Raw genomic sequence first — 23,761 nt, 5'->3', positions numbered from 1 at the left:
GAGCTCCATTCCCCCATGGTGGCCGACCATGGAGGTGATAGATACTCCAGGTGGTACCACCAGGGCATCTATCAGCCAGGCTGAGAGGTGTGACTCTGTACACTAGTAGAAACAGGCAGTCTGTGCCAGGGGCCACTCGATCACATCCATCGGTGCTCTCCACTGTGAAGGGGCTCGAATATGGGAGGCGATATGGAAGAAGATAATTTGACATCATGAGAGCCACCTCTCAATGTGGAGGCAAAAGGTGGTGCCAATGTTGAAGAAGTCGGCCTTTGCTTGGTGGCGTTGACCATATGCCATAATTTCTTCGCGACAAGAATATGTCACATCATGTATGCCCACATTGGATAATTTGTGCCATTGTGCTTGTTGTCAACACCAAGCATACCCAACAAATCATTATTTATTGTTAGGCCTGAGTGGAAATCAGCAATAATAATTTTAAGGTGAAGAAAAAGAAAATAAATGCCCAAATAATAATAAACCACTGATAAAAATAAATGCCTAAATAATAATAAACCACTGATAGAAGAGATGCTTGCCACTTTAATGAAGTCAAGTAGTATGAAGAAGAAGAATAATTTTTTCTTGTTTTCATGTTGAGGAGAGAGAAAAATATGTCGAATCATTTTTAGAAATAAAATATTCCCCGAACAAGGCAGTTTTGGAGTGCATTCAAGTGTGTTAGTTCAGTCATATTACTTCTTACACATAAGTACTTGAAATTTGGCATTATTTGGTTATGAAATGCTGAACTGTTTTTGTGGGAATTGAATATGAGTGAACACTTAATTTTCATCATATTTGTTGGCCTGTTCCCATTTTTCCTGATTTTTACTTCAAAAAAAATGAAAATTAGAAAATACAAAATTTACAAAAAGATACCGATAATTAGGAAAAAGTTAGGGATATAATGTAGAATTAGAAAAACATCAGATATCACACTTAAAACATCAGATTTTATGAAAACTATGGTTCTAGCACGTAAAAATGACATTTTGGTAGCATAGCTATGCCCCAATGCCATACATTGCATTCTAAATAAATATGCTAAAATCAGAGGTTAGGGGCTAAGATGCTCCAATAATATGGACAGCAGCAGAATTTGAGAGAATTTGAACAATAAATACACCAAAATAATAGAATTTGTCTTCAATGTCGGAAAAAACATGATCAACAGCCAAATAATATGATTTTTAGCACGGCAAGCCAAAGGAAGTGATTTGTGGCAAAAGCCCCAAATTTTACTTGAAAATTGAAGAGAAATTGAAGAGACTAGATTAAATTACTACCCCATTCGTGTCGAACGCCATGCCTCAAGCTGAATTGAGCCTTGATCCACTATTGGCCTAGGTGTGGACTGATTGTGTGATTAATTTAATAGAGAATGAACGAGAATGAAATAATTAATCGATGCACAAAAATACTCAATCACAAATGAGAGACGATGTATTAATGAGTGTCATTGTAACCCTAGTGTCACTTAGTGACTAGTGCCTAGGACACTAAGGGCAACAACTGCATTTAATGACAATATAAATGCCTAGGGAGCCCGAATCATGGATCAAAGGACATCAGCATGTAGCCCATGAGGTGGCTAACATTTATGACAACCATTTGTATTGAAGATTGAAGGAGATCAATCCATAACTTAGTATAATTCAACTTAGAGCAATACAAGATAAAGAAATACCACAAGGGATACCAATTGTTGGGGCCAATTGGGTGCCGGTTGTCCATGATTAATCGATAAAGAGTGTAATTGCAGATTTATAAATTTGATGCTTGCCATAATTTGTGTTGAATCAGGCCATCAACCATGCTATCCAAGAAGGAAGGCCAATTTCACCTCAAATATAGGCTTAACCACCAGCACCAAGGAGATTATTTGTGATTACCCTCCCTCCCATCCCTCTACTTCTTAGCATCAAAAGGCCACCTCTAGTACCTACCTAGAGGACAGAATTTCACTCCCTCTATAGCAAGCCTAGCCCTTGATACCTTCCTAGGCTCTCTTGGTGGATATCCCCTCTTCTTCAAAGGCCATCATTCAAGATTTTTTGGATTCCCTATCTCCTTAGAAGGGGAATGGGATCTTCAAAGGGGGTCTTTGTCCATCATGATCATGCCTTGGAGGACTAGGTTTCGCTCCTCATAGTGCTGGCTGCCTTATCATCTTTTGGGCAATACTTTGCTAAACTTGGTTTATGGTGGTGATGGTACACCAAGAGGCTTAGCATCAGCCATAGAAAACCTTCATGAAGAAGGCTAAATTCAGTTGTCTTTTGAATGCATTAACCTGACTCTTATGCTTACCAACAATAAGCATATCATCCACATAAAGCACAAGAATAATACGGCTTCCATCATCAGCCTTCTTTGTATATAAGCAGTGGTCTGCATTGCTTCTCTTGAACCCATGTGAGAGCATGCAGGCAAATTTCTTATACCACTGTCTAGGAGTCTGCTTTAGACCATACAAGCTTCTCTTAAGCCTACACACCAAATGTTCCTTCCCTAGCATAACAAAGCCTTTTGGTTGCTTCATGTACAACTCTTCTTCTAAACTACCATGCACAAACGCAGTTCTAACATTCATCTGATCAAGCTCCAAATCCATAGATGATACAATGACAAACAATACATGGAGGGTGATCATCTTGACAAGAGGTGAAAACACTTCTTGAAAGTCAATCCCCCTCTTTCTGTATATAACCCTTAGCCACAAGCTTAGCTTTATATTTGAATTTGCCATCTACACACTTGATTTTATAGATCCATTTGTTAGAAATGGCTTTCCTATCTTTGGGCAATGGGACCAAATCCCAAGTATCATTCTAATACAAATATTTCATTTATTCCTGCATAGCTAGCTCCCACTTTTTCTTTAACTCACAAAATTGTGCCTCTTTGAATGTCAGACTCACTCTCATCTGTGAGTAAAATGCAGTCCAAAGAGGGATTAAACCTTTGTATAGGTCTTCTAATACATGTAGACCTTCTCACCCAATGATCTGTATTCTCAGGCAATGGGTCTACATCCAAAGGAATGTTGATAACCTCATTATTTGGCTGCTGAACTACATTTTCAGGCTATTGTAATTCATTTTCAACATGACGATTATGCTGCCCAAGCTGATTTTCAACATCCCTTTGCTGCATATTTTCATCTGACTCAATAATGATATATTGATCATCAAACCACAATCAAATGGGGCTGAATTTTCAGTGGTGGCTGATGGCTGATCATGCTGAAATTTCACTTTTTTCTTGTCCAAGTCACTAGATGTGGCATTTTTCAGCAGCTTTAATTCATTAAATACCACATCTCGGCTACATGTTACCTTTTTCATACTTGGAATCCAAACTCCATAACCCATTTCACCTTCATCTCCATAACCCATAAAGATGCCTCTAATGGATTTCATGTCAAGTTTGGTTCTACTATCAATAAGTACATATACATAACATTCACAACCAAAGACCCATAAGTGGTCATATGAAGTAGGTTTGCTAGACCAAATCTCTTCAAGGATGCCACTATCACTTGGTGCCAACTCCCTCTATATCACATGCAAAGTTATTCCCTCGGTAAACTTTCCCAAGGTTATCACATCCTTTTTAGTGATATACGTGTCTTCTATTGTCATAGCATATGGATCTAAAGATACAACCAACAAATCTATAGTATCTTCATCTTCTTCTATCTCTTTAATCACAACCCTAGATACCACATTTGCCTTCTCTATTTCTTTAGGAATAGAGTTGCTATCTTTCTCATTCTTTTTGCCTTTGCATTTATCTACCTTTTGTATTGTTGTTTCTTTTTAAAATACCTGCAATCGAGGATTTTATGCTCTTTGCATCCATACTCATAGTACATGACATCTTTTTGTTTTTCCATGATTTTTCTGCGATTTTTGTGTTTATTTGCAACATTTGACTTCTTTGCAATCCTTCCTCTTACATTATAGGCCGATCCACTACTAGCCCCACTTGCCTTGTGTCAAATCTTCTCATTGAGAATAGAACCGCGTACACCTTCAAAAGTCAAGTTGGGATTGTTGCTCAAAGAGACAACCAATGCTTCCCATGAATCTGGTAAAGTCATAGCAAGAAGATAGCCTACAACTTGGGATCAAAAGGCTGCAAGCCTGCATCCTATAGTTAACTCAAAATCCCAATAAATGCATTCAAATGCTCTAAGGCGAACTTGGACTCATCAAGCTCCAAGTTAACCAACTTTTGCATAAGATGGACCTGATTGATAGAAGTCATATTCTCATATGAAGCTTTAAGTTTCACCCAAGCTTCAAGTGCAGTGGAGTCCCTTGATATCAACCAAGTTATGATCTATGACTGTCATTTTGATGTAAGCAATCACCTTCTTATTCATCTTAGCCCATTCCTCATCTGACAAAGCAGCAAGCTTTTCTTGTTCCAAAACATTATCACAATCCTTTAGAAACGGGATACCCTGCATACAATCGTTCCAAAGACCGAAGCCGTTTTCTGAATCTCAAAAAGATTCTGTGTGTCAGAAGTGGATGCACTACCAACCATTTTCAGCAATACATTTCTGCAATAAAGTGCTGAATATTGTCAGCTAACAGCAAGGTCGCTGAATATAACAAGTACACAAATGCACTTCCAAATAGGCTGATTACAGCATATACATGCACAAAATATGATAAGTATGCATAAAAGACAACTCCCACTTCAATAATACATCACCGTAATGCCCATATGCAACAGCCCAAATGCTGTATATACCATTGTTTCACTACACAATGAGCATTCAACAATATATGTACTAAAGGAAGCTGCCTTTTGACAACATTTGATACATCCCAAAGTAAGAATTTCTCTCACTCAACAATGAATCTACTATGATTTCATTGCCAAAGCATGAATTAGTGCAAACTACATCACTGATTTGAACAGTCCCAAAATTTCTCCGACAAATCTTTCCCAATTGTCTTAATACAGGATTCCAAGTGCCAAACAAGGGCAAATGTCAGTCCAGAACTAGCAGCAAGACTGCCATATCACCACAGGAGGGCCTTAAAGTCGTCGCACTATTCCAGAAGGTACTGCCCAGTGCCAGTTGTCCTCTGTCTGATTTTAGGGCTTCAGACTGTCTATCTGAGCAAAAAATGACCTGCACCTGTACCAGACTTAGGGTTTCTGGCTGTCACATGACAATCCAGCACACACGTGACCCAGAAAGTGATGACCTGATGATTTTCTCGGCCGAATGAGCTGGATCTCACAGACTCCGGCAAGCACGCATGTCTTAACTGAAGCTTTGATACCAGTTTGAAGGGGGTGTGCACAGCAGGAGTGCAGTGTGCAGCAGTAGAGAATGCAAGAGAGTAAAAACATGAGTAGGGTGTATACCAATGTGGTAAACACAAAGAATAAAAGAATGTATTTATACTTAGGGTACAGTACACTTACACCCACAAGGGTGCGTTCACATGTACAAGTAAATATATACATAGGAAGTGTAACCAAGGGCCTTTACACCCAACACAAGTTTCCTCTCTGGTGGAGTTCCTTCCCTTCTTGGACTACAAGTGCTTCTCTTTCAGTCTTCCTCTCTTGAAGTACATCTTGAAAGGTGCAAACAGCTTTAAAGATGTTTACATATAAGAAAGTGGCATTGAAGTAGAGTTCTCATGTCACACCAGCAGTTCAGGTCTTGATTTGAGACTTGGAATGGTGAATGCTTCCCCACGGCTGTTATGGAGGTTCATGTGCAGCTATAATGGCATGCAACCAAAGGACAACAAAGCCAAGACCCCAGTCTCAACTGGCCAACTCTCAGATTCACCCTGGCAAGAAAATCTTAAAAATGCTCAAGAAGCTCCTCGCAGAGACCTAGGGGATTCTAGCTAGCATTATTACCTGGCAGATTTAGTGTGTGAGATGCAGTAGACTCATAGAAAGGAAGAAGACCCCCTATAATTCTATTCTCTAAGGAAAATGGGGCAGCAAGAATATGCCTTCAATATCAGCAGAGATAGCAATAGCAGCTCTTACTCCAGTCAGGTCATTCACAATCTTCCCTCAGTTGATAGAGGGAGTCCTGAAATGACCTTACACCCCACCCCAGTGGCTTTTTGCATCTCCGTTGCACTGAGGGTTTTGTTCAGGCCCACAGTTGCTGCAACCTGTCATATCTGTTTTCAATGTGAATATTTTCTCGGCACCCCGAAAATGAAAGAACACAATTTGATGCATCAATTGACTCATCTTATACACAATAGAAACATGCATCATGTCTGTTTAAACACTACCCTCAGCATGCATCTATTCTGGACATTTGGCATAAAAAGCACATGCACCTACATGTCCACCGTTGGAAGAACTGCAAATGGTTGACCATTGTTATGCATTAAGAGCCAGATGTATAAGTATATCGTGTCTGCAAACCAGAGATTAGCTCTACCAACTTCCCTGTGCCACAGACATCCAACAAGGTAGTCAGCTTGGAGCTCTTTTGCTGTAAACAGAGAGCTTAATTCAGAAACAGTCACTAGAATTGTACCTGCTATGGATCCAAGTACAGGTACTGGCCTTATGAGTTTTTCAGTCCTTAAAAGAGGATGCCTGTGAGCAGTCTGAGCTTGAGTTCCGTCACAATTACCATGAAAAAAAGGCAACAAACGGATACAAACAAAAAGGCAGTATTAAACCTTGTTAGTTCACTGAAAAATGGATCTCTTAGCAGATACAAAGCCAAAAGCATATGCCGTCGCCTGGTCTGTATCAAAAGACTCACTTATCAGTCCACGATGAGCATTGACAGGAGCATTTCATAAAATACTGAAAATGAAATGTCACCTTACAACTTTTGAGGACAGCAAAGTCACTTGTTCATCTTAATAATGACAATGAACAAACTCTGAAACAGCTCTAAAACACAACTTATCATGCATTAATTAATTTATGACATAGACTATGTTATACAGTTAAAGCCACTCATTTGCCAATTCAGAGTTAACTTGCAAACTTTTTCCTTTGAACTGATTTATGTCGCCACCAACCTCCCCCACTTCTTCACTGGAAAGAAATGACGCTTTCCTCTTTCTCAAAGACACTGCTGCTAGAATGGCACCAATGCTGCTAGCATCCAAAGCAAATGAAGTTATCCACGGTTTCCAGGATTTCAACCCATAGCGCCTGATCAAAAGCACGTACAACAAGGGCCTCAAGATAAACATCCATTCTCCAGCAACCAACAAAGCATCCGAAAGATCCCAGCACTTCGCTGGGACTGGGTTGGGTAAACCTGCAAGAAAACAAGAGAGCTATTTGTCAAATCATAAAAGCAAAGCACTTATTTGTTAATCCCTACATGACAGAACTACAATCAAGCTCAAGAATTGTGAAACCAACCCCAAAAGTATACAAATCCAAAAGTTTTTACTGAATATATATTACCTTTAAAAGAAGACTTTATAACCCATGTGGTGAGAGATAATGATGGGTGAAGCAAGAGAAACATGCAAGACTTGAAAAAAATGCAGGCTGGGGCATACTGCTTCCAATTCAAAATCCAACAGAGGATAGTAGGGAGGATACGTTATTGGACAGCATATGAGCATGGGAACACGGATAGGAAAGAAAACACCAGCTCCTTGAAGTGGGAATGGGCCAAAGGACAGAATAGGAAGACAGGAACAGCAGGAGGGTAAGATCCAGATAATTCAAGACAATGCAAAGACTAATGCAAAATTTTAACTTGTAGCAAGAAATTATTGAGAAAACATTGATTGCTTAGACAGAGAGAACTCCAGAGAAAGAGTGAATGGAAATGGGCTGACTCTCATCTGTTGGATAGTAGAAGAATATAAGGCCAAAGAAACTGAGATTGGGGGAATCTCAACCACAAAACTGGTTCGTCCAGAAGCATCATCTCCAATGTGGCATATAGCCAGTAGAGCAGGCATTTCAGAAGCCAATACAAGCTTTGAAGGAGCAATGGAGAATGTGGCTAACCAAATAGAGGATTTTGAGGTGAAAGATCCCTTGAAACAGCACCTCTTCTCGATGTTTATGTACAACCACTTGAGAATAATCTTTTTCTTTCAGCAGGGAGATGTATGAAGATATGCTAGGGTTTGCACTGAGGAAACACTACATGTATAACCAAGACTGAAACACAAAGATTCAGATACAGACAAGCAAAACTCAAACCCTAAATGCAAACCGCAAAACGCAAAAACTCAAAACTCAAACAAACAAACACAAAGAGAAGAAACTTTGAAGTGAATAAATGTTGTAAATGAATGTACGAGTGTACAAAATGACAAGGGGTAGAGCAATGCAGTGTCAGAGAGTGACATCCGCTCAAGACGGATCCCAAGTGCAATAACCATCAATCGGAGATGAGAGAGTGCTAAATAATGAAGGGCAGCCGACTGGTCACCAAAACACAATAGTCAGAGGCCAAAATCTAGTAAACACAATAATGTGCCACCAAAGGAAGGCTGAAAACTGAGATCATTCGAGGCAGAGAACTCTCAAGTGATAACAAGATAAGTGTTTCCTAATGTAGACGACCTACGAGACAGTAAAAACGCATGTACTACAATAGTCCCTCGATGGGAGAGATGGTAATAGCATGTCGCTTGGCACCAAATGCTGAAAAAAGTAGGCTGATCGGGTGCAAGATACGCAATAGATGGAGACCTCCAAACAACAAGGCGATGGCTGAAAACATGCCCTCTAGGGGTGGATAGTGATGAGTTGCAGTCGGCGATGGCTGAACAGTAGATGGTAGGTGGCTGATAGCTGAAATCTGCACGGTAGAGAGAGAAACCTACACAAAAGGATAAGGTTGAATGATAGGCAAACCGTCTATTTATAGATGTTGAAGGGTGCCTCAAAAATTAGGGTTTTGGGGGACCACTGAAACTCTCTCAAACTGTGCACCAACTTTGTGTATTTCATTAATTAAGTGTGTTTTGGGGCTATTTGAAAATGCTAATCAACTGTAAAGACTCAAGAGTGTTTCAGCTCAACACTCCCCCTCTCAGGCCCAAGATTGAGCCTAGAAGGGAAGGTCGGCAATGTTTATCCCAAGGTTTCCCACCCCAAAGCAACCAAGGCATTAGACAAAGGGTTCACATCATTTGTCCAGTGGCATACCAAGACTACAAAGGCAATGGTTACTTTACCAAGGGAGTCCAAGTAGTCACCTCAAAGAGGACAGGGCATCAAACAAAGGGTGCACATCAGCTGCCCAATGGCCTACCAAGCCTTGCAAAGGAGGATGGAACCACATTGAACTTTTTTTTTTTGGAAAGTTAATTTTAGGGGTGGCGACCGATTAAGTAACAATGACCCAAGGAGTAGGAAGGATACACCCAACAGATCACAAAACAATACAAGCCATAGTTGTCAAGTAAGAAAGGTACGATACGGTAAGGTACGATCAAATACGATACTAAATGGTATATTATGATTTTATAAGTTACGGTACGATATTAGTACGAAAAAAAAAATTAACATGATTTTTTTTTAAAAACATAAATCATTAAATGATATAATGCAGGTTTAAAGTGGAAATAGCCATTTCATTACAAAATAAGATGAATACATGAGGGTGACCATCACGGTCGCATGGGCTGCGCAAAACATGCAATACAACTACAATCTAGTGTATCATAGTGGCATCATGCATATAGATACAATGATAATAGATACAAAAAAGAGAGGGACCTATGAAACTATGATGAGGCATCACTATCATCATCATCATCATCAGAACCATCTGAGTGCTCATCAAGAGAGTCTGAAGATGACTCCTCGACATCGAATGATGAGACATACTCATACTCATTCTCACTAATGAGGTTACCATCATCAAATGATGGCTCCCTAGGTGGTAGTTGTAGAGGCAAGGGGGAACGTAATCATAAGGCACAGGATGTGAGCTACTAGAGCCCCACCTTATATATGTCTGCAAACCACTGGAACCACCCCTCCTCAATGTTGGAGGGCGTCGAATGACCATGCCCCTGCTACCACCTACTCAAACTCCTCGCCCATGAGCACGCTGGCTACGGGTGTCACGAGTATCTGCTCCTATAAGTTCTCTATAGAGCTTTGCAAAAATCATCTTCTCCTCGTCCACCTCATAATATAGACTCGGAAAAGTATCGCCCATCAACTTGAATGTATCAACATTCACCTATACAATACATATAAGTTTGTAAATGCTAAAGTCTAAATTGTAAAGTATAAACTTCAAAGTTCAAAGTTTAAAACAACAAATTTTAAATTTTATGGTTAAGTATTCAAACTTTACCTGCTTCGGACTATCCATGCTCATCATAGCCCTCATCATGCGTAAGTTAGTGTAGCAATAGACTAGCCGCTCTAACTATCATGTGCTAAGTCGATTGCGAATCTTTGTGTGAATGAGAAAATAGGCACTTCAGTTTCTCTCGCATGCATCTGAAGAGCAATCTTGGGCAAGGACCCTCGTGGCTAAGGGTTGAAGGGTCTCCAATGTGAATCCAAAGTTTTCCCACCAAAATAAAGGCTTCACAAGTAACTCTCTTCTCCAACAAGTGGGAGAAGCAAAAGCCCCATACCCTCTCTTGTCTGCATAGCATCCTAGCTCCCCCAACACTACATTGTGGTCATCCACAAGGACCACACGAGTCAAATAAGCAAGCTAGTCCGAACAAAACTCTCTATCATCCATGACCGCCGGCGACTTGTAGGCTAGATGTACCAATGCTGCAAAACCATGGATAGGCTCATGCATCCATACCCATCTCCTCTCTACTATCTCTAAAACATGTGCACGATGCGTCCTGTGATCATTGTACAAGCACGTACCTCCACCAATGCCGCTCTAAAGAAGTGAATGAGAAGGCCCATGGTAGACCCCTCGCAATCACTCATATGTAACGCCCTATAAAAGAAAGTCACAACAATGACAACAGCACGGACTTTTTGCCAAAACTACTCATTAAGGCACAAGCGCTGCATGGCTTTGGCCTTCTCTGTCTCATGCCCATCCCACTCATTCCATAGAATGGACACCACTGTTTGGCGCAAGGCGGACCACACCTCATAAAGACGCTCCAACAATAACCACATGTAAGCAAAGTAGGTTCAAAAAGGCTTCTTCAACATCAGTGTACTATGTTCATGATACATCGCAAGCACCTTTACCTTTACTGTGAAGAAGGTGACAACTGATGTAGCTTTGTGGACCATCCTCTTCACCCACTTGAGCTTCCCAATGTCCTCCATTAGTAAGTCCAAACAATGACTTACACATGGAGTCCACACAATCGTGAAAGACTCAGTCTCAAGCAAACGGCCCATACACCGACAATTCGATGCATTGTCGATGACAACTTGCACCACATTCAAGGGATCCACCTACAACCACAATTTACAAATTACAAGTATACTAACAATACTTGGAGGTTAGAGAGAGAAAGAGATAGTTGAGCCTTTCAAGTTTCAACTTTCAAGATTCAAGAATGAAGAGAGATGGGGATCGGGGCCCAAGGGGAAACAAAGAATCGAGATAGATATTAAAGAGAAATTAGAATAGGGAGATAGATAGTTATACATAAATCAATTATCATAATGACAGAAAGTGAAACAAATTTAAAAGACAATGTATACCTCAATGATAGCTTGCCGAATGTGGCGGTAGATAAATGCACCCACCATTTTTCCTCCCCCTCTTGCTAGATCTACGGCCCACAAAAAGTAAATGCCGAGTGGACGTGAGACGAGTATGTTGATGATGCCTCATTTCTTACGATCACTCCATCCGTCCATGAGAATGGAGCAACCATATTTTATCCATACGGCCCGAATAGGATCAAGGGCTCTATCAATCCTCTCCTTTTTATCAATCTTTTTCGTCTTCATGTCGTTTTATATGACACTGATCCATCCTTCACATGGACCAACATTGGCAATGGCTTTTACCATCTTCTTCCATTGCTCTTGCTTTTTAGGACAATGAATGCAAGATTGCACTCAATCACCATGCGTGCAATTTCAATGTCCGCAAGTCATTGCCTTTCTCTAAGAAAGACAGTTGAACCACGCACATGACCGGGAGCTTGAGAGAGTGAGGATTATCTCTCCGGTGCCGCATAAACCTATACTCTTTGTCTTTTACCGAAGTCGAATACGGATGCGGAGCCCCCACCACCAATGGTAGAGGCCTCTCCCGCATCGGTTGAAGATACGCCCGCATTCAATGCTTCCTCATTAATAGGCATAGAAGTTGGTGTCGATAAGCCACTTCCTCCTCCTCTTATGGATCCCCCTCTCATCTTGGCAAGAGTCTCCTCCGCAATGTTTTGAGGGATCTCCTTGTATGGAGCAACTTGCTCCCCCATCTTGGAAAGATGTTAAAGAAGCCAAGTTGCACCACTTGTATAGAGCTTCCCACAATACTTACATGTCCAATGGTGGAAGTTGGACTTCTTTCTGTTCCTCTTCACATGGATCGCATGCAAATTGAAAGGCCTCATGCTTCTCACAAGTCATGTATCAATGACGAATGAAGAGGCTAGAGAGAGAGAGAGAGAGAGAGAGAGAGAGAGTGAGTGAGTGAGATGCTTGAGTCTTGACTCTTGAAACTCGAAAGTCGAAAGAGAGGGAGAGGCCCAAGGGTTGGGGTAAAGTTAAAGGAGCAAGAGTGAGAGAGGGGGTATGGGAGATAAGAATGGCCAATGCTTTGATAGGGTGTAGGAAAGAGGGGACGAGAGATGAGAATGACAAATCACAAGTCAATTCAAGATCCAAGAGAGGAAAATGAGAATGGCAAATGCTTGCTGAATTGGTGTGGAAGCATGGAGGAGAGGAGCGCCTTTTGTAGATGAGAGAAGTGTCAAACAGTCAAAGAGAGCTGCCAACTAGATGGAATCCAAGGAGGGCTAGGGGGGAGAGTGCATAGCTGAAAAAGGGGGTGAGATGAGGTATCCAAGGCTTTTCACCTCCCCAAAAGTGTCACGTAGGCGGAACGCACCAGATTAAAGCGCAAGCGGAACACGGAAGGATGCATAGACCCAGTGACAAAAAACGACTCGTTCTTCCTACGGTGCTATACGGTACGATCAGTACCGTACGTTGTACGGAGGTAACTATGATACAAGCTTACCCAACCACTCAAGGACATCGATGACGAGGGAAAGGGTGATGAAGTATCATGGGAAGAAGGATGGTGTATTCCACCAATGGAACCAACTTAGGATCCGTCTAGTGGTGCTTTGCGCACAATGAGATGCATAGTATGCAACAAGCTAAAAAATACTCCTGCAATAGGTGTCACTTGGATACTGTCCCTCGTGAGGAAATTGTTCACTTGTCCAAGCACCCTAGTATAAAGATGATGAAATCATGCAATGCATAGAAAAAGGTACAATAGGTGAGAAGGTTGATGTCAAAGACAAGTGTTGAAACCTATAGAATACCAAAAAGGGTAGGAACCCATCTCAACGTGAATGTCAATGCCGAAGAAAGAAGAGAAGCCTGAGGATGTCGGTCTTCGTGTGGTATCAATAACTATGTAGATGATAATGATAAAGCATCCCTATTGGAAAAGCAATGATAAAAGTCAACACCATGATAGCATCAAGAGAGATGTTGCACAATCCACTGCCGTGGGAGGAAAAGCCTCTGTACTAGTAAAAGAGCAAAACTTTAAGCAAATGAAACCATGAAAGAAACAGTCCATATCTCCTCTCTCCAGCTCAAGAAAGACTGGTGCAAGCTTGCATGCTAGTCCTACACTGAAATACAAAACCTTGCAAAAGAGATAAATAATCTACAAGCACAAAGACGAGTAGTGAGATGCTCCAAAACACTGATCTCAAAATAAAAGAAAGAAAAGCTAAGTGCAATGCAATGAGTATGTAAGTATGCAACGGAAGTCTAAAAAGGGAAAGGCTAAGTATATGGCCACCATCACGTATAGTTAGACAAGGAAGTAGTCCAAGAAGATATGGTTGATGCCCTAAGAATGGATGCATAAAGTACACTAGGCGACTAGCAGACCAATCAACCAATCCTTTAGGAGTAGTGAAGGAGATAGGTTGTTGAGACTGTCTGCATGCTACATATCCAGTAGCCGCTAGGGCAAATGAAACACATGGTGTAGCACCAAGAGGTTTAGTCCTACTAGACTGGCCAGCCAGAGTAGAGACAATCACTCACAGCGGTCTATAGTGGTTTTCTAGGAAGAAGACCTTGGGCCTTGGTAGGACACTCCTCATCCACATGGCTTGACCTTTGGTAGTGTGTGCAAAACCTATTTTTCTTAGGAATTTTCTGCCAAAGGGGCCGTGTTTCTTTGGTTCCATCGGAAGTCATATCACCCTTGTTTTGGCTTGCCTTCATATCTTGCGAGTTCTTGCCACTATTGGTTTTCCCTCCCAAAGAAGAGGCAACCAACCCTCACCCCTCTGAATGAATGTGTGTGGAGGACTTCTTGTGGACTTGATCATGCAACCTCATGTAACGCAAAACCTAGCTCTCAAACTTATAGAAGGTCAGCAATCTAGATAGTGAGATAATATTCTAGATAAAATGGAAGTATTTGTTAGGCAACTTGTTCAAGAAGAACGTGCTCTATGACTTCAAGGAGCCAATAGTGGCATAAGTAACCGCCAATATTTGGAAAACTTAACTTTCAACTCATCATCTTCCTTCATGAAAAAATCCTAGAACTCAAATTCGAGATTGATACATCGAGTGGGATCTTGAACCACAAAGCGGTCAATTAGATGACTTCAACGCTCACATGTGAGGGGAAATGTTGTAATTGAGAGTGGAACTCAAGAGCCAACCCTTGCAATAACTCAACATTGGCTATGGCATTGCCACCTCTCCATTGAAGGATGCGATCAAGGTGAGCTAATCAAGGGTATAGCATAGGCTCGATACCAACGACGAGGTCCCAAAGTCCCTGAGGTTCAAGCACTTGTTGCATAAAGTTCGACCAAGTGGTAAAATTCAACCCATTAAAACGAGTCTTATCCGTGAAGGCATTCTTGGCAGGTGCAATAGGAGTGGTAGTGCTAGGAGATAGAGAAGCTGTGTAATGGGGGTAGGGTGAATAGAGGGGATAGGGTGGGGGAGTGGAGTACACTTAGGAAGTAATCTCAGAGTGCCTACCATGCATATGAGAAGTATGCACAATGGCTCCAAAGGTAGGCATGGTTGGCATGGTTATGGGTATGGTAACCGCATGAGGATCCTGAGGTGGAGGGATAGGAACATATGAAGCAAAAGATGGAAATTCCTGCACAGGAGTGACACAAGTGATGTATGACGACAATTCATAAGCACAAGATGGATATCCTTGCATTTAAAAGGTCGTATGGGGGATTTGTAAGTGTCCAAGGATAGTGAGGTAGATGCCCATTATAGCCGTCCGAAAGTGAAAGGATGTGGTAAAGTAGGAGTAGGTGGAAGATATAGTGTTAAAGAGTGGCATTTTCCCTAATGATACACCAAGAGATGGAGGGATTGGAGGATTGGTAGATGGTGGGATGAAGAGAAATGAAATGAAATGATATATTAATGTCTACAAAAGGCCAAAATGGCGTATGAGACCATGAGTTACAATCATGTATATGATGGTACAACTGTCTGGGCAAAATATGTATGTAGCACAAAGCAAAATGAGAAAGGAAACTAACTATAGCTATGTGTAAAACATAGAGCTCTATCTAGTAACAATGAGCTCCAAATGGTACAATCTCATGTGGGTATGGAGGACCTAGCTCTAACCCGAGCAATAATCCCCTATATCCGCCTATGAAGGTGTCGTCAATGTCCGTGCCGAGGCCTAGGACGTCTAGGTTGGCTAAGCTGAACGGCTCGATCAATCAATACTCCTTATCTGTGCGTGGACTGTGGTGGTGAGAGAGGCACTCATGTGGACTGTGGCTATAACTTTATTGAAGTCTTCTAAGTCTCCTTTGCAAAGAAGTCTGTGAGCTGCCTCTGTGAAGGCCCTCGATGTCTTGGGGCAGTTGTACTCCTGAGGCGCATGTCACGAAGCCGTCATATCTCAAGAAGAAAGAGGCCAAGGCATCGCTGATCAGTAAAATCCATGACTCTGGATAGTGGTCCAAATCCGTCTCTAAAGAGACAGTGGAAATGACCACGGACCTCATAATACCCTAGGCAGCGGCAAATATAATGCTCCTCTGTCTCTGGCTCTAATTGGCATATTTGGCATATGCACTCCTCTGGTGGGATGGATCTATATCTGCCAGTCTCAATCTCTAGCTGATGTGAGGAGGTGCGCAATTGGCCAATAGTACATCTAATCCCATGGGAAAGGTGGGTGTCCATGTATCTCGGGCGAACAATAAATCCATCTGTAGTACGAAGGAAATGCACACTGTAGAAAGCCATCTTTGTCCCTAGCTCCTGCCCTGGCATCAACCATGTCCACCTGATATCCAACTGGCTAAGATCCATCCTAATGATCTTGCGGATCTCTAACCTGCTCAAATCAAGAGATGGTGCATCAAGGGAGTACTAGAAGGGGGGTAACTTGTCCATGCTAAAGCCATGCAACTCAAACCAAGCCGACATCTTTGCATACCAACATGAAGTATCACCCTCTCTGGCAAGCTGCTTGGAGGACTCAAGGGCCAACCATACATATCTGTATCTAGGTAAGTCCCATAGACTATGTCTGTATGTGGCCGATCGGGTAAGGGCCTCTACCACAATATGTGTAGCTGCTAACTCGGCTCTGATGATCTCATGTGGCACTAAGACCTTACATCTGATCATCCTGGATATCATGGACACTAGGGGTTTCTCCATCGACCTCCATCCGTCATAATTGCGCCTTGATCTACTACGATGGTCAAAACTAGTCCCCCATATCTGTACTCCATAAAATAGTGTGGATGTGACCAGTGTATCAAAGAGCCATAGCTTGGTACGAGGTTCTTGGAATTGCACCTGTGAGCACATCCTCTCCAAACCACCTAGTGCTGTGTATTCACGAGTCAGTCTAGTGTCTAATGCCTCTCACATAGAAAAGGTGGGCCCTATGAATAAGACTCCTAGGTATGTATAAGAATCCACATACTCCCTGATCTCCTGACCCGCTATGGTGTAGTATTAAATACCATTACCTTGGTTTTACCAAGGTTCACTAAAAGCCCACTGTCCAAAGTATAGGAGTGTAGCGCATCCAAGTGTCTCTGTAGACCCTCTAGAGAGTCAACTATCAATACAATGTCATCTGCATACAGTAGGAGAGGTATCCAAGTGCCAGCTAGTGGAGCTCCTCTATCTCTTTCCTGTGAAATATAGTCAGCAATCCTATCAATGTACAAGCCAAATAATGTCGGAGAGCGGGGCCATCCTTGCTTCACCCCAATGGTGGAGTAAATAAGTGCCGAAAAGCCCTCAGGTGTCCGGACTCTGCCCACAACTCTCTCATACAGTGCCAAAATACCCCAATGAGCTCTTTCGGTACTCCCATGGTATGCAATCTATTTATCAGCCTCTCTCGGTACTGTGTCAAAGGCTTTGCAGAAGTCCACAAAGCAGCAGTAGGTCCGTCGGCCATGGACCCTTTCCTCCTCAATGATCGCTCTGAGTGTGAGGATGTGATCCAATGTGGAGAATCCTCTCCTAAAGCCAGCATGTCCCTGTGCTCTAAGACCCCACATCTCTGCCCACCTGCTTAACTCATGCTCAAGTATGGAAGCATATAACTTAGCCAATGTATGCCCAACCATGATAGTCCGATAGTTACTGGGTAGAGTAGAGTCCCCTGACTTGAGGATAGGTACAATAGTGTTTGTGCTCCAGCTTTCTGGTAGGCCTTCACACATGGCTATGTTAAACATGTAAGCTAGTAATCCTGCCACCAAATCTCTAGCATGGATCAAGTGCTCCGCTACTAATCCATTGTGATCTTGTGCCTTTCCTCTGCTAAGTCTGTTAATGGCCTCTTGAACCCTACTTTCTGTAAAGAAAGTGGTGGTCTCTGGACAAGGCTCAAGTGGGTCAGGAAGAGGTGGCTCACCCTCCACAGTATAAAGACTAGCTGCATACTCCTCTCATACAGCAATGGACGTAATAGGTGTGGTCAGGGAATGCTCTTTGAAAAGCCTCCAAGCCTCTCTAGAGTCCTGGCTCAAGAATAACTGATATAGGTCTCGCTCTAGCTGAGCCAAGAATGTTCTCTTCTTCCACCGTGTGAGGCGTCTAAAGAGTATCTGTACCTGTCTGTAGGTAGTGGACCCCAGTGCTATCTCTCTTTGTAGTCGTGCTCTGGTCTCATGGCACTCATCATCATACCAGCTGTTTCGAGGTCACCTTGGTGGAGGCTCTCTGTGTGGGTCGTGAGTGTGGGAAGGCTACACTTGCAGCAATGTGTAGGGCCTCAGTGAACTGCTGAGTCAGCTCCTGTAATGGAACGTTGGGGTCTGCATCATGTAACAATCTAAGGATCTTCACCTCATAAGTATCCTCTGTCTCTCTGGAAAAGAGGTATCTCGAGTGCCAATGAGCTGCATGATGGGTCTACATGTCAGTGAATTGGAGGTCGATGATGAATGATAGGTAGGTATGATCTGCTGCAACTCCGAGAAGGCGTGGGGATGCTGAGAGGTCCTGGATGTGAGATATCAGCATCGGTGGGGAAAGAACATAGTCTACTATGCTGGCACCATGTCGCTGAGGATAACATGTGAAGGTGCCGGATAGGGGGTATCTAGCCAAGCCATTAAGAATGGCCAACTTGTGTGTTGTGCCCATCTCCACAAGGTATCTCCCATATTCGGTGACTTCCCCCATATCCTGAGATCTCCTCTCTAGCTATAGCTCTGACACATCCTGCTCCTGTAGCATCTCCTCAGATGCATCAAAGAAAGACACCCGATGGGAGACTGTCCTAGCATTAAAGTCTCCTAGTAAGATAACCTCTCCCTCCTTCGAGGACTCCCAAATATCCTCATCCAAAGCCACATATGGTGATTGCCCCTTGGATGGGGCGTATCGGGACGTCATAGGGAAAAATAGCATATGGCAACATACAAAGTGCGTTCCTCACCACGCACTCTCACCCACATGTATCTGGCATGCTCATCTCTGCGGACTACTTGGATCATCTGCTGTAGCTCCTCCCTCAATAACACTACCACTCCTCCCGACCCGTGATTACTGTGGTCTGCGCGTGTCTCCTTCCTACAAGCTGACTCCCACCTATAGCCTGTTACCCGTGGAAGTGTAGCATGTGGTCCCTAATGTCTCTGAGTAGAACACTATATCTCTCCCTCTAAATGTCTCCTCAAAAGCTCCCACATCCAATCGGAGGGCTCCATTACAGTTCCAGACTGCCACTACAAGGCTGGTCCCATAGGTCTCACACCGTCATTCGTGGCGCCTCTCCATGACTACCACTCTCTCTCCTCCGTAGAAGGTGAGTTTGCCCTCCTCCCTGGCTGCCTTAATTTTTGACCTACACTCCCTCATGTGGGCTAGTTGGGTTGGTGTGAGATCATCACCCAAAAAACACACTGGTCCCCTTCAATGTACAGCGTTCAGCTAGGAAGTCTCTCCTAGCCTCCATGGTGGGGAAGTGGAGAATGAATGCACGCTCTTTTGAGCTCTCCCTTACTGTACTTTTCTTGCCCACTCTCCAAGCAGAGACATGCATGTCTTTCTTTGTATTCATTAACGTGTATAGCACCTTGGTGTCCTCATCCACTTTTTCATGCATCTTGAGCCCCATCACCCAAACATGGAGTGGTCTCATTTTCCTTTTCTGTTCCTCCTCCAATGTGTCATTGATTATGGTTGTTGTAGGTGCATGTGCATAATACATGCATTTTTTCGAAGACAGCGCGCTCACTCCCGCCACGTCGCCAGCTGCCCCTGCTCGGTCTGATCGCACCCGCCCCAGATCGATCACGCCCGTTCGTCAGTAACCGTTCGTGAGCTCACCCCCCTCCCACGCTTACTCCCCCCCACCTAACGGCTCGCAACAGCCGCCCCATCATCTCTCACAACGACTGCCCCGCCTACCCACCTTTCGCCCTCGCCCTGACAGTTCGCCCCCCCCCCCCCCCCCCCAACCATATCCTGCCATTTCGCCCCTGCCTCCCCGCCTGCCCATCTTTCGCCCCCACCCCCGACAGTTCACCCTGTCTGCTACTGTCTTATCCACCCCCTCCCCCCAACGCCCTAAAGTCCCCCCCACCCCCGGCGCGCTGCCTCCATCCGCGGTGTTCAATACCCCCTGCCAAAAACAGCAGCTTCCCCCCCCCCCCCCCACCCTCCAGTTGTTCCCTCTATCTGCAGTAACTTTCCCCCCTCAAGTAGCACCGTGACGTGATTGGTAGTTTTCTCAGAAGGGACGCGTAATGGAAACCTCTAGTCAGACGCCGGCACACTCAGTGAGTGCCCCCCAGTCAAACACCTTGCGTGTCGTCCTCTCTGAGGAGCAGCTCTTAGCCGTCGGAGCTAAGGAGCTGGAGCTAAAGGAAACAACAATTTATGGTCAGGTAGTAGGATACTCCCCAGCCAAGGCCAAGCTTTGGGACTGGCTTCACTCCACGCTACACATCGGCACAGCGCAGATCGTGGAGGCGGTCCTAATGGGCCAAGGGATTTTCATGGTCAAGCTCAGCTCGACAAATACAGCTCGCAAGTTACTTGCCAGTTCAACATATGCGTCCGCGAAGGGGGTCATATACATGGTCCCTTGGTACAGTGGCTTTACTGTGGAGGCATTTGCACTCCACAACAAGTTTCTTTGGCACCCGGTCACCCTTCTTTTCCCCAACCTGGCAATAGAGTATCTCCAATTAGTGGAAGACTTTGGACGGCTCTTGGGCACTATCCTTCCCGCGTCTTCCACGAATGCAGTGACAACTGTAGGAGTCCCAAAGGTACGTGTGGCAGTGAAAGAGGTCAAGAATATCTCACAGTCCCTAGAGATTGAGACGGGCAGGCACTCTTTTAGGCAGCAAGTCATTGTGATGGGGCAGCCAGGGCAGTGCCTGCGCTGCCACGACTTTGGGCATCAAGCAGCAGGTTGCACGCATTTCGGAGACAAGGTGGCTCTACCGACAGGCCCACAGGTGGACACTGACGGCTTCACACGGGTCCAAAGACGACAAAGAGGGAGACAGCAAGGGGCGCAGCCAGCGTCTTAGACCCAGCCTCGGCAGTAGGGAGCAGGTGGGCGAGCGAAGCCCCCTCAGCAGAGCACTCCACAGCCCCCCCTGCCCACCCCACCCAGCAAGACCATAGCCCCCTACATCCACCACCCGCGCCATAGACTACCTCTCCCAAGTCCCCACAACCCCCACACCCACCTCCCCCCGCATCCCACGCCCCCCCCCCCACTCACCCTGGCCCACAGCCCCCCATTTCCAAGGCCACCAGCCGCCTCCCACACCCGCCATGTACCTCCGTCCATCCCACCATCCCTCGATCATCCTCCCCTCCACCACCCCCCGTACCAAGAACCCCCCCTAATCCGCACCTGGTTCAGGTGATCCCCCCAAGACCCTCCCCCCCTTCTCCCATAGGAGGTGATGAGCCACACACGCCTACATCCTCCTCGCACCAGCAGTCCCTCCCCTCCCATACAGCCACCAGCTCATCCACCCCTGCCGCCCGTCACGCTTTCCCAAGACAGGCACACTTGTTGCCACAGGATCTTTTTCGCATTGGCCCATGGTCCTACTTCAGAGTTGCGGAGCGCGGAGAGTTTCCACTACCTCTAGAGGTGGGGATCTTCGTGGTTCGTAAGTCAAGGAGGGGCAAGGTCCATCTACTAGCACCATCGGATGGACCAAACTACACCTTTTTTTTTCAATCCTCTCACTCAGGGAGTAGACGACAACACAGATAGAGGAAGAGTTGAAGAGTCAGGTGGCGGACCACACCTCCCAGTGGATGGGAGAAAAAGGACTAGCATTGTTTGCACAGAGGTGGCCTGGTTGCATGATGGATATTAACTGGTGGGCTGGTGCCGAGGTCCCTCACCTAAGCATGATTTTTCGAGCCCCTCCACAATGGAGAACTCTGAGGGATGTGATTGAGTGGCCCCTAGCACAAGTGGCCCATTTCTACCAATGCACATAGTCTCATCTCTCAACATGGCTGATTGATGCATTGATAGCACCACCTGGAACATCTATCACACCTATGGTCCCGGCCGAGGCCACCATGGGGGATTGGGGTTCGCCGTCCAGACTGGCGGCAAAGCGTACTTGCATGCCTCATAGCTTCTCCTCTTTATCAACAGCCTCCACACCAAACAGATGCCTTTTCGGTCAATCACAGGTTTCCCCATGAGCTTAAACCTTGCATCCTGAAATGTGAATAGCCTCCACTACAATGGGGCACGTGGTTCCAGGAAATTGATTATTCGACAGGAGCTGCAGCCTGCCCTTGGCGGACGGATCGACATCTTACTTCTACAGGAGCACAACCTCACCCCCACCCAGGCCCAACGGGTAGGGAAGGTACTCCCAGGCAGCTCACACATTTACTGGGAGCGCGCCATAGGTGCCCACGGCAGGAGTGAAGGCGTATGCACCTCTATTGGTCCGAGTCTTACCGCTTGTGTACAAAACCACAGGGCGATAGTGGTAGGGAGGGTGATATGGATCTGATTGGATATTGGGGACTCCTGCCTTGGAGTTCTTAATATCTATGCCCCTACGGAGGTTAGGGCACGCAGCAGGTTCTGGGTGGAGATCGCCGAAGGACTCCCAGAGGTGAACTCCTAGATTGTTGGAGGAGACTTCAGTCTTCTCCCCAAAGGGGAAGACCGGTTGGAGCTTTCCCAGTGGAGACCGATCACCTTATTAACTATGGCCTATAAGGCGCTAGCAAAGATGATTGGTAGACGAATACGCCCCGTGCTTCCAAACATCATCCATGACACACATACAAGCTTTGTCTAGGATAGGAGCATCTTGGACAATGTATTCACCTTCTTTGAGGCGAAAGAGTGGGCCCAACACAGTGGGCAAAGACTGGCCGTACTACTCTTGGATTTTGAGAAAGCCTATGACAGGGTGGACTGGGATTTCCTAGAGGGCACCATGGTGAGGTTAAGTTTCCCCCAGGCTTGGATTTGCGTGGTCTCTACACTTTACAGATCAGCCACCAGCAGGGTTCTCATAGGAGATAGGCGAGGGGAGGAGTTTCGGCTGGAGAGATCAGTCCGATGGGCTGCACCCTGGCTGCGTACCTCGTCCTTCTCTTTGCAGAGGCGATATCTCACTTCCTCAAGTCACCTGTGAGCGGATACGTGGCCTCTGACTTCCAGTAAGAGAGGAGACCGAGTTGTTAGACTCAGAGTAGGCAGATGATACAGCGCTCTACATAGAGGACGGCGAGTTGATGCTAGAGAGAGTGAGGCTGGCTCTTGAGGTGTTCTGTTCTGCAGCAAGAGCAAAAATCAACTGTCGAAAGTCGGTTGGTTTCCTCACAGACCCGGACTCTAGCACGGAGTGGGACGTCCACCTGGGATTTAGAAGGGCGACCGTCCGGTACCTAGGGTTCCAGGTGGGACTCGACATCACTCTCGCCCAGCAGTTTCTTCTAGTCCTCGATTCTATTCGAAGGAAGCTGACCTATTGGAGCACGGCTCGCCTCTCACTAGCCGACCGAGCCCTGGTGGTTAACCAGGTCCTAGCGATGGCTTGGTACATCGCCTCGTGTTGGTGCTTCTCCTCTTCCTGCGTAATGCAGC

General features: G+C 44.9%; 1 protein-coding gene and 1 pseudogene across 3 annotated transcripts in view; both read right to left on the bottom strand.

Moving 5' to 3' along the window:
• Nucleotides 1-23,761, bottom strand: part of SSE1 (shrunken seed protein (SSE1)) — a 122,856-nt gene that overhangs the window by 27,927 nt on the left and 71,168 nt on the right. For all 3 annotated transcript variants that reach the window (XM_087678061.1, XM_087678060.1, XM_087678062.1), the window contains 4 exons: nucleotides 7,056-7,300; nucleotides 6,705-6,772; nucleotides 6,557-6,618; nucleotides 6,358-6,465 (listed from right to left, as the gene is read on the bottom strand). In XM_087678061.1, coding sequence (XP_087534187.1) covers nucleotides 6,404-6,465; nucleotides 6,557-6,618; nucleotides 6,705-6,772; nucleotides 7,056-7,300 — 437 coding nt within the window. In that variant the 3' untranslated portion in view covers nucleotides 6,358-6,403. The remainder of the gene's footprint in view (nucleotides 1-6,357; nucleotides 6,466-6,556; nucleotides 6,619-6,704; nucleotides 6,773-7,055; nucleotides 7,301-23,761) is intronic.
• On the bottom strand, nucleotides 17,139-19,130 carry LOC148036052 (uncharacterized; annotated as a pseudogene).

Source organism: Lygodium microphyllum, chromosome 5, assembly GCF_053477565.2.
Source record: "Lygodium microphyllum isolate KBCC chromosome 5, Lygodium_microphyllum_v1.1.10, whole genome shotgun sequence".
Classification (NCBI taxonomy): Eukaryota; Viridiplantae; Streptophyta; class Polypodiopsida; order Schizaeales; family Lygodiaceae; genus Lygodium; species Lygodium microphyllum.
Note: the sequence above shows the minus strand (reverse complement) of the source record. Positions and strands in the feature narration are given on the sequence as shown.